General features: G+C 42.3%; 1 protein-coding gene across 1 annotated transcript in view; it reads left to right on the forward strand.

The window, feature by feature from the left end:
* LOC130332793 (zinc finger protein 436-like) overlaps nucleotides 1-9819 on the forward strand; it is a 63207-nt gene extending 53388 nt beyond the window's left edge. Inside the window, exon 5 of the mRNA XM_056553822.1 lies at nucleotides 8460-9819. Coding sequence (XP_056409797.1) covers nucleotides 8460-9733 — 1274 coding nt within the window. The 3' untranslated portion in view covers nucleotides 9734-9819. The remainder of the gene's footprint in view (nucleotides 1-8459) is intronic.
* The last annotated feature ends 3187 nt before the right edge of the window (nucleotides 9820-13006 follow it).

The raw sequence follows: 13006 nt of genomic DNA on the forward strand, positions 1-13006 counted from the left end.
ATTGTATATGTTTCTGGTACAATTATCATGGGGGATAGGGGTCTACTAGGAAATATCATTGTGGATCCTCTTGTATATATATATATATATATATATATATATGTATTGTATATGTTTCTGGTACAATTATCATGGGGGATAGGGGTCTACTAGGAAATATCATTGTGGATCCTCTTGTATATATATATATATATATATGTATTGTATATGTTTCTGATATAATTATCATGGGGGATAGGGGTCTACTAGGAAATATCATTGTGGATCCTCTTGTGTATATATATATATATGTATTGTATATGTTTCTGATATAATTATTATGGGGGATAGGGGTCTACTAGGAAATATCATTGTGGATCCTCTTGTATATATATATATATATGTATTGTATATGTTTCTGATATAATTATTATGGGGGATAGGGGTCTACTAGGAAATATCATTGTGGATCCTCTTGTATATATATATATATATGTATTGTATATGTTTCTGATATAATTATCATGGGGGATATGGGTCTACTAGGAAATATCATTGTGGATCCTCTTGTGTATATATATATATATATATGTATTGTATATGTTTCTGATATAATTATCATGGGGGATAGGGGTCTACTAGGAAATATCATTGTGGATCCTCTTGTGTATATATATATATATATGTATTGTATATGTTTCTGATATAATTATTATGGGGGATAGGGGTCTACTAGGAAATATCATTGTGGATCCTCTTGTATATATATATATATGTATTGTATATGTTTCTGATATAATTATCATGGGGGATAGGGGTCTACTAGGAAATATCATTGTGGATCCTCTTGTATATATATATATATATATGTATTGTATATGTTTCTGATACAATTCTCATGGGGGATAGGGGTCTACTAGGAAATATCATTGTGGATCCTCTTGTATATATATATATATATATATATGTATTGTACATGTTTCTGATACAATTATTATGGGGGATAGGGGTCTACTAGGAAATATCATTGTGGATCCTCTTGTTTGTATATACAGTGGTCCCTCAACATACAATGGTAATCCGTTCCAAATGGACCATCGTTTGTTGAAACCATCGTATGTTGAGGGATCCGTGCAATGTAAAGTATAGGACAGTGGTCTACAACCTGCGGACCTCCAGATGTTTCAAAACTACAACACCCAGCATGCCCGGACAGCCAACGGCTGTCCGGGCATGCTGGGAGTTGTAGTATTGTAACACCTGGAGGTCCGCAGGTTGAAGACCACTGGTATTGGAGGTTATACTCACGTTTCCCCGCCGCTCCGGACCTTCACCGCTGCCCTGGATGTCGCCCTCCATCGCTGTCGCCGGGTCCCCGGGGTGTCCCCGACGCTCTGCTACCCCGGGATCCTCACTCTCCGTCGCCGCCATCACGTCGCTATGCACACCGCTCCTATTGGATGCCGGGATGGCGTGCGCAGCGACGTGATGACGACGATGGAGAGCGCCGACCATGCAGAGGATCCCGAAGAGGAGGCGCCGGAGCCCCGAGGACAGGTAGGAGACCAGCACCGGAGCACACGGGGCACCTTAAACGGCTATCCGGTGGCAGATGAAGCAGTCTGTGCTGCAGGATAGCCGTTTATGCGATGGCCCCGACATACAAAAGCATCGTATGTTGGTGCTGCCTCTGAGAGGCCATCGTATGTTGAAATTATCGTATGTCGGGGCCATCGTAGGTCGGGGGGGGTCACTGTATATATATATATATATATATATATATATATATATATATATATATAAATGTATTGTATATGTTTCCGATACAATTACCATGGGTGGATTGTTTATCTTCAGCACGTACTGTGTTATACGCTTTGAATGAACTAAGCGTATATAAATAAAGTCATACGCTGACTAATAGCAAAACCTACGGGTGACTGAAAGTGCAACGAACTGAGTAGGTACCTTAAAACATAACTTTTAATAAGTAAATAAAATAATTACACACCAAATAATAGGGGATACAGTGTATGTGCAAATGATCCCACCACTGGGAATAAAATGAAAAAAAATTGGGGGGAGGAACAGAAGATGCACTTCCCCGGGTATCGCATAGCAATTCTATATTACTGTACACCAATAACTAGTATGTGGAAAACCACCCCTTTTTTAATTACCCAACGTGTTTCTGTTCTCAAAGGAACTTCATCAGGGGTAAATCAGAGTAAGAGGTTACAAAATACCACAGTAAGACAATAAACATAGGTGTCAGAACTAACAAGATACCTGCAGCACAAAGCCCCATTAGTTTATACAATGTATATATATAAAGAAATTGTGTGATTTTTAAAACCTATCCCTGACAGGGATGATAACCTGGTATTGGACAATGCCGATCATACAGGGAGAGAGAGCACAAGACCCTATCTACAGCACATAACGTATCACAGGGATAGGGGATCACACCTAAAAGAGAAAACAAATATTGTATACTTAATAATGATAGCGCTTACCCAATCCATGTGGATGTAAGAGAAAGGGGCTATACTCACAACAAGCTGCATAGAGGCTGATGCAGGGCTGCCTATAGACAAAAGAGCCAAGAGATATAGTATAATGGGTCAGCAATGGACCAAGAACGCAGACCGCCAGGAATATAAAAAAAAATGATACAAAGCAGTACTTACAAGGGTCAAAGCGGGGTGCCCGTACGATGCAGGGAAGAGCACGCTTAGTAGGGATCGACCGACTATCGGTATGGCCCATATTATCGGCCGATAATCACGATTTTGGGCATTATCGGTATCGGCAATTACCTTGCCGATAAGCCGATAATGCCCCGCACCGCGACTGCCCCCCCCTGACCCGCCGCACCGCACCCCCCCCCCACCGTAGCGTAGTGCTGGGCGGTATACCGGTATGGATTTTTGCCCATACCGCTATACCGTCGGGCCCCTTCCCCACCCTCCGAGTCAATAAAAAAAAAAAAACTTACCCGTAATGGGGGTGGTCCTGGGGGTGGTCCGGGCCATCCATCCTTCCTGTAGTGTCCGTGGCCGTTCCGGGTGGAGGGTGCACCGGTCCGGGCTGTCCTTCTCCGTGGGTCCTCTTCTCCACTCCGGGCAGGCTCCGGCCTAGTACGCTGCATAGACGCCACTACGCCGTGACGTCAGGTGCGTCGCTGCGCACAGGCGTCACTGCGTAGCGGCGTCTGTGCAGCGTACTAGGCCGGAGCCTGCCCAGAGTGGAGAAGATGACCCCCGGAGACGGACAGCCCGGACCAGTTCACTCTTCACCCGGAACGCCCCCAGACACTACAGGAAGGGAGGATGGATGGCCCGGACCACCCTGACAGGTAGGGGGAGAGAAGCGGGTGGTGGCGGCGGTCTATGGCACTGCAAAAGCCACCGCAGTGCATTGATTTAAAGCGCCCGCTTTAAATCAATGACCTGCAGCGGTGTCGAGGGGGGATAAATAGCCGATAACTTATACCGGAATATCAGTATAAGTTATCGGCTATCGGCCCTAACCTGCACCGATTATCGGTATCGGCCCTAAAAAAACGATATCGATCGATCCCTAACGCTTAGTGTTATACGCTTTATCAGACGTACTGGTTATATGAGCACTTATTACTACATGTATTTGCTGTGTGTCATTTTGTGTTTGTATTGTGGCTCATTGAGCATTTATGAAACCTTTTAGGCTTCTATTTAGGGGCACGATTATAAATATTGGTTTTAGGTCCTATTCTGTGATTTATAATTTTTGTTTGGACTTGGTATCTTTTCTGTGAACAGACTTTTAATTTTGCTCACTAGTCTGAATTCCTCTCAAAGGGAGGGGGCGTGGCCTCACTGTGCAGGTCTCCGCCCCCTCCCTCAGTATGCTGTCTGCTCACATCTCCCCTAGCATTAGCAAAACTACAACTCCCAGCTTGTCCTCACTGACAGTAGCGGGACACAAGCTGACAGTGAGAGGAGTTTTCCAGCGCTCACAGCTGTCAATCAAGGAAGTGTGTCCATGACATAGGTGATGACTCATGGACACAGCAGGACTAGTATGTGTCCAAGCAGGCGGGCGGGGGGGGGGGGGCAGTTCTTTGACTGGATTTATCAGTATGAAATACTGAACATTTCTAATGAAATCCATTACAAAACCTATTGGTTATACATGCTGTACAACATATCAAAAGTTTTTGTATCTGACAGTACCCATTTAAATAAGAAAGTGCCCTGATAAGTTCCATAAGGTATGGGGGGCCCAGTGTGGTTCTCCCTCAGCTTTCACCTCTTTTCTGTCCTCCGCACTTTTGGCTCCTCCTTTTAACCCTTTCCTCTTCTGTCTTTCTCCTTCCTTTCTTCCTTTTCTGGTGGGTAGTGTGGTAGGTCCTTCTGCCCAAGTCTAGCATCCTACCCTATCCGGGGTGGCTCAGGAGGTGTTACCTGCTCAAGTTTAAAGTGTTACTCCGCCCACAGATAGGGGATAAGATGTCTGATTGTGGGGGGTCCCGCTGCTGGGCCCCCTGCGATCTCCATACAGCACCCGCCATTCTAAACAGTATGTTAACAATGCTGAGTTTAGGAGGCCGGAATGTGACTTTATGCCACGCCCCCTCCATTCATGTCTTTGTGAGGGGGCGTGGCGTGATGTCACATCTCCGGCCGCCAAAACCAAGCATTCTAAAAAAAACCTTTCAGAACGTCGGGTGCTGCACAGAGATCGCGTCGGTCCCCTCACAATCAGACATCTTATCCCCTATTTTTTGGATAGGGGATAAGATGTCTGTGGGCGGAGTACCCCTTTAAGGTTCCCAGTAGAGGAATGCATTGGGATTGGGATCCCCCCCACCACCACCATTTTGTGGAGCCCGCTGAGCTCAACCTGCCCTGGAGGATCATGTACTGTACTCTCTCCATCTTTTCCTGTCAGCCCAGTAGAGCCGCCACCAATGTTCACACACAGAGACATAAAGTGCGCTGTGCTCGTGCTGCTGCCCCCGCTGGGTGTGTAAGTGACTGCGTCTTGGTGATCCTCCCAGTCAGGGCCTCTGCACTGCTATGCACATGGGTGTAAGTGCACTGCGTAAGACCCTAGAGTTCAATGCTCTGCAGTCTGCACATACTTCATGGGAGCTATAACAAAAATTAAAAAGTGTAAAAAAAACATTTTAAGGAGTACTCTGGTGCAGAGTATTCCTGCTCCGTCCTGCCCGGGCTGCAAAAAAAATTTAAATGAACCATCTCTCACCTCCCTGGGTTACCGTGGAGCGCCACTACAGCTGATCAGTCCTCCGGTCCATCCTCTTCATACTTCCGTGTGTAACTAAGCGTCACATTGCGCTCAGCCTATTATGGGCCGAGGCAGAACATCGCGGCTGCCGGCGGCCGGCTGAGCGCCATGTGACGCTTTGTTCACCCGGAAGTATGAAGAAGATGGACCGGAGGACCGATCAGCTGTAGTGGCGCTCCGCGGGAACCCAGGAAGGTGAGTGATGGTTTATTTTCATTTTTTTTTAAGCCCGGGCAGAACGGAGCAGGAATACTCTGCACCAGAGTACTCCTTTAACCCCTTCCTTAATAAGAGCTTGAATCCCCCCATCCTTTCCCATGTTTTTAAATAAAATAATGTATAAAAGATAAACGTATGTGGTATCGCTGCATGTCTAAATGTCTGAACTATTAAAAAATAATGTTAATGAAATTGTACGGTCAATGGTGTACACGTATAAAAATACTAAAGTCCAAAATTGTGCATTTTTGTATGCCATAAAAAATAATAAAAAGCGAACAAAAAGTCCCATCAAAACAAACATCTTATTGATAAACACTACAAACCACGGCGCAAAAAAATATGACCCTCAAACGTCCCCGTATATGGAAAAAGAAAGTTATGGGGGTCAGAAAATGACAATTTGACATATACTAATTTTGGTGCATGTAGTTATAATAATTTTTTTTAATCCTTTTTTTAATTTTAAATAACAAAACAAGTCAATAATACAGTACATATACGATCATACAATATCCCATCAAAAGATCCCATCCATCCACGTACTGACAGAAAAATCACAAACAAGATAAAGGAGATAACAAGAATCCAATACATTACACATCCCATCCCCCCCCCTGTCCTGGAGCACTGGAAAAAAAAAAACATTTCCCAGAAACATCTCATTTTAATAACCTTCTGCGGTCTACCACTGTTCCCATAGCTTTTTACATCTCTGCGTTTGTTTAATTGACGATTATGCCGTCAAATATTCATATTTTTTTATTTTATCTACTAGATTCAGCCATTCTTGGACACTTGGTACCCGAACCGATAGCCATACTTAGCACGAAACAAGATTTTTTTTCCAATTAAAATTTTTATTCAGTTTCAAGTATAAACAAGTAAATAAACAAAGTACAATCACCGTACAATAATACAGGTGCTGAACAAGTCCATGTTCAGGCGTTACATAACACCAAAACTCCCAATCAGGGAACAATAAGGCCTCTAAGTAAACCTCAAGCTGAGAAAGAGAAGTATGCCATACTGGAAATTCAAATTACATTAACCAATATGTGTCCAGCCAGACACTTATGCAACATGGGTAAGGAAACTGATAACAAATACCAGGTAACAAGATGTGCACAGGAAGGGCGCAAGGGTACCAACAGAAGGGGACAAGACAAGGGAAAGGAGAAAAGAAGTAGGAGTCTACAGGAGGGAGGGAACAAAAGATAGAAGAAGTCAGGCGGAGGGGCCAGGAACAAGAGCCACCGGGTTCTGAGGGGAAAGCAGAGTGCGATATTCAGGGGTAGACTGGAAAGACAGCCAGTCAAACCAAGTTTTAGTATAACGATCGTTTTCTGCAGGGGTCAAGGCAATTAGTTCCTCCATACGTTGGAAGTAGTTTACTTCCGCTATCCATTCACCAATCGTGGGGGAGACAGTAGATCTCCATTTGCGAGGAATAACCGACTTCGCCGCCTGCAGTAAATATCGCAAGAGAGACTTCTTATATCTAGAAGAGGACATATCAAACATAAATAAGAGAGTGGCCTCAGGAGAGTCCGGGACAGCTACACCAGTGATCTTACCCACTACCTGGCGGACCGTAGTCCAAAAGGGACGCAGAGAAGGGCAGTCCCACCAAATGTGCAGCATGGTGCCAGCTGAGAGGTCACATCGCCAACAATTCTCAGAAACAGAGGGGAACCAACGGTGCAGCTGCTCCGGAGTACGGTACCACCGGGAAAGGATCTTGTAGTTAGTTTCTTGTGTTCTATTAGCAATAACCGACTTGTGAGACAGGTAGAAGCATTTCCGCCATTGCTCAGGTGTGAATTGTGTATTAAGTTCCGACTCCCAGGCAGCACAAAAAGCAGGCAGTGAAGTGGAGTAGCGGGATAGTAGCATCCTATAGAGAAAGCCTATGGTGTGAGATGGTAGGGGAGGCTGAAGACAGAGCTGTTCAAACTGTGTCAGTGGTCTATGTAAGCGCGTAGAGCGCCGTATGGTGGTATAAAAGTGTTGCAGCTGTATATATTCAAAAGGTGCCCGTACACGAGAGACTAGATCAGGGCGTATGTCAGAGAGGGGTAGTAGGTCAGAGGAGGAGAGCACATGTGTGAAACGGAGAGGGTTTGACTTGTCCCCACCTAAGAACCCACGAGTCGAGGCGCCCGGGGGGAAATCTGGGTGATCTGTGATAGGTAACAGGGGGCCCGTAGGCTCCACCATGGACCCACTAGACAGGGACCCCCGAAGGGCAGAAAAGGTATGTCTAGAAGTGAAGGATAGAAGAGGCAAGGAGGGTGGGGGTGGAGGCCACGTCCAAGGAAGGCCGGCTAGAGAAAGAGGAGAAACCGTGTGCGCGTTACGCACCCAGAGCTTGGACTCAGAATTGTGCAAGATGTCTAATAGGCGAGCGTGCATCGCCGCCATATAATACAGGCGGCAATCAGGCAGGCCCACACCCCCAGCCTCCTTAGGGCGATAAAGTATTTCCCTTCGAATGCGCGACCGACCCATAGCCCAGACAAAAGAGCCAAATTTGCTCTGCAGGCCCCTCCAGAACGTAGTGGAAAGTTTAATTGGTAATGTTTGGACTAAATACAAAATGTGTAAAAAAAAAAAAAATGTCAAAAGATTTAAATTAACCCCTCCAATAATATTTCCACTTTTTTGTTGTAAAAATGTGATGCTATTTTTGTTGTAATTGTTTTTAAAAAGTAGTAAAGCGTAACAAAAACTATGCAAATTAGATATTCCTGTGATCGTATGGACCTGACTTATATTTTAATGCACAGTTAATACAATGTAAGATCGGTCCCACAAAACAACAAGCTCTCAAATGCAGTGTAGATGGGAAAATAAAATTATTATTGCTATGAGGAGCGGAGGAAAAAATGAAACCACAAAAACTTAAATATCCTGGGTTGTTAAGGGGTTAATACTGATAATAAAATCTGTGTTATTCTCTGCAGATTCTTGTCCCAGGAGATCAGAGGAGAATCTTATATCTTCAGATTATAAAGCAGATGATGATATCACACAAGATACATATGAAGAACATTCCATTATCCCAGATACACCCTCAGCCCTTCACAGCCAAGATCTGTCATCTCATCCTTATATACAGGTCCTGTCTTCTCAGTCATCACTGGATGTTCAGCAAAAGAAAGGTCACAGAAGGGGTGTTGGACATCAACGAGCTCATACAGGAAAGAAATCATATTCATGCTCAGAATGTGGGAAATGTTTTACTTTTAAATCAAGTCTTGTTACACATCAAAGAACTCACACAGGAGAGAAGCCATTTTCATGTTCAGAATGTGGAAAATGTTTTACTGTGAAGCCACATCTTGTTAAACATAAAAGAACTCACACAGGGGAGAAACCATTTTCATGTGCAGAATGTGGGAAATGTTTTTCCCAAAAATCAAGTCTTGCTAAACATGAAATAACTCACACAGAGGTGAAGCCATTTTCATGTTCAGAATGTGGAAAATGTTTTACTGTGAAGTCATATCTTGTTAAACATCAAAGAACTCACACAGGGGAGAAACCATTTTCATGTGCAGAATGTGGGAAATGTTTCTCTCAAAAATCAATTCTTGTTCAACATGAAAGAACTCACACAGAGGAGAAACCATTTTCATGTTTAGAATGTGGGAAATGTTTCTCTCAAAAATCAAATCTTTTTCAACATGAAAGAATTCACACAGGAGAGAAGCCATTTTCATGTTCAGAATGTGGAAAATGTTTTAATGTGAAATCAAGTCTTGTTAAACATCAAAGAACTCACACAGGGGAGAAGCCGTTTTCATGCTCAGAATGTGGAAAATGTTTTACTGAGAAATCAAGTCTTGTTAAACATCAAAGAACTCACACAGGGGAGAAGCCATTTTCATGCTCAGAATGTGGGAAATGTTTTACTAAGAAATTACATCTTGTTCAACATAAAAGAACTCACACAGGGGAGAATCAATTTTCATGTTCAGAATGTAGAAAGTGTTTTAATGTGAAATCAAGTCTTGTTAGACATCAAAGAACTCACACAGGGGAGAAGCCATTTTCATGTTTAGAATGTGGGAAATGTTTTGCTCTGAAATCACATCTTCTTAGACATCTAAGAATTCACACAGGAGAGAAGCCATTTTCATGTTTAGAATGTGGGAAATGTTTTGCTCTGAAATCACATCTTCTTAGACATCTAAGAATTCACACAGGAGAGAAGCCAATTCAGAGCAATAAATGATGCAGATATCACATCTATATATTATCCACGTACATAGGATATCTGACATTTATACATATATCATATACTGCATCTCCAAACTTGTTACCAATTGTTAATAAAAGTTTTCTCTCTTATATGATTTATTATTCTTATATTCATCTCCGCACACTGGACTTATAATAAATGTAATATTGTCCCTGACGTTGTATATAGGGAATGTAACGCGTCAGTGTTGTCTCCGCCCCCTTCTCATTATGATTATAGAGACTTTAATTCAAGGCATCAGACAGGATCCGCGCGTCTCCCTTGAAGATCGTCTCTTCTGAACATAAGACGCTGCAGATACTTTTATTTATCACAAACCCTAGACCAGCGTTTCCCGTCTTGACGTCTATTTTTGGTCTCAGATCCTAAAATCCATTTTTCTATATGAGAAGTCGTCAATATCTCAGCGTCCCCCGGGTTCAGTAAACATTGGTGTAATTCTTTTCCTATCTATTTCTTTTTTCTTGTTCTTTTTTTTTTTCATAGACTTTGTTTGTAATTCACTATTGTTATGTAACAATTTGTCATTTTCTTTTCTTTTTGTTAACAATAAAAGAAATAATGTGGAATTTATTTTTTATTTTTTTTAAACTCAGAAATTGGAAGGAGGATAGAAAATGTCCCGCCAACAATATATTATGATGGACTCGAGGGCACATTATACATACAGCTCTACTGTGTACACATACAGCTCAGCTACATGTACATTACACATATACAGCTCTACTGTGTACACATACAGCTCAGCCACATGTACATTACACATATACAGCTCTACTGTGTACACATACAGCTCAGCTACATGTACATTACACACATACAGCTCTACTGTGTACACATACAGCTCAGCCACATGTACATTACACATATACAGCTCTACTGTGTACACATACAGCTCAGCTACATGTACATTACATATATACAGCTCTACTGTGTACACATACAGCTCAGCTACATGTACATTACACATATACAGCTCTACTGTGTACACATACAGCTCAGCTACATGCACATTACACATATACAGCTCTACTGTGTACACATACAGCTCAGCTACATGCACATTACACATATACAGCTCTACTGTGTACACATACAGCTCAGCTACATGTACATTACACATATACAGCACTACTGTGTACACATACAGCTCAGCTACATGTACATTACACATATACAGCTCTACTGTGTACACATACAGCTCAGCTACATGTACATTACACATATACAGCTCTACTGTGTACACATACAGCTCAGATACATGTACATTACACATATACAGCTCTACTGTGTACACATACAGCTCAGCCACATGTACATTACACATATACAGCTCTACTGTGTACACATACAGCTCAGCTACATGTACATTACACACATACAGCTCTACTGTGTACACATACAGCTCAGCCACATGTACATTACACATATACAGCTCTACTGTGTACACATACAGCTCAGCTACATGTACATTACATATATACAGCTCTACTGTGTACACATACAGCTCAGCTACATGTACATTACACATATACAGCTCTACTGTGTACACATACAGCTCAGCTACATGCACATTACACATATACAGCTCTACTGTGTACACATACAGCTCAGCTACATGCACATTACACATATACAGCTCTACTGTGTACACATACAGCTCAGCTACATGTACATTACACATATACAGCACTACTGTGTACACATACAGCTCAGCTACATGTACATTACACATATACAGCTCTACTGTGTACACATACAGCTCAGCTACATGTACATTACACATATACAGCTCTACTGTGTACACATACAGCTCAGATACATGTACATTACACATATACAGCTCTACTGTGTACACATACAGCTCAGCCACATGCACATTACACATATACAGCTCTACTGTGTACACATACAGCTCAGCTACATGCACATTACACATATACAGCTCTACTGTGTACACATACAGCTCAGCTACATGTACATTACACATATACAGCTCAGCTACATGCACATTACACATATACAGCTCTACTGTGTACACATACAGCTCAGTTACATGTACATTACACATATACAGCTCTACTGTGTACACATACAGCTCAGCTACATGTACATTACACATATACAGCTCTACTGTGTACACATACAGCTCAGCTACATGTACATTACACATATACAGCTCTACTGTGTACACATACAGCTCAGCTACATGTACATTACACATATACAGCTCTACTGTGTACACATACAGCTCAGCTACATGTACAATCCACATATACAGCTCTACTGTGTACACATACAGCTCAGCTACATGTACATTACACATATACAGCTCTACTGTGTACACATACAGCTCAGCTACATGTACATTACACATATACAGCTCTACTGTGTACACATACAGCTCAGCTACATGTACATTACACATATACAGCTCTACTGTGTACACATACAGCTCAGCTACATGTACATTACACATATACAGCTCTACTGTGTACACATACAGCTCAGCTACATGTACATTACACATATACAGCTCTACTGTGTACACATACAGCTCAGCTACATGTACATTACACATATACAGCTCTACTGTGTACACATACAGCTCAGCCACATGCACATTACACATACAGCTCTACTGTGTACACATACAGCTCAGCCACATGCACATTACACATACAGCTCAGCTACATGTACATTACACATATACAGCTCTACTGTACACACATACAGCTCAGCTACATGTACATTACACATATACAGCTCTACTGTGTACACATATAGCTCAGCTACATGTACATTACACACATACAGCTCAGCTACATGCACATTACACATATACAGCTCTACTGTGTACACATACAGCTCAGCCACATGCACATTACACATACAGCTCAGCTACATGTACATTACACATATACAGCTCTACTGTACACACATACAGCTCAGCTACATGTACATTACACATACAGCTCTACTGTGTACACATATAGCTCAGCTACATGTACATTACACACATACAGCTCAGCTACATGCACATTACACATATACAGCTCTACTGTGTACACATACAGCTCAGCTACATGTACATTACACATATACAGCTCTACTGTGTACACATACAGCTCAGCTACATGTACATTACACATATACAGCTCTACTGTGTACACATACAGCTCAGCTACATGTACATTACACATATACAGCATTACTGTGTACACATACAGCTCAGCTACATTTACA

This window comes from Hyla sarda, unplaced genomic scaffold (genome assembly GCF_029499605.1).
Source record: "Hyla sarda isolate aHylSar1 unplaced genomic scaffold, aHylSar1.hap1 scaffold_388, whole genome shotgun sequence".
Classification (NCBI taxonomy): Eukaryota; Metazoa; Chordata; class Amphibia; order Anura; family Hylidae; genus Hyla; species Hyla sarda.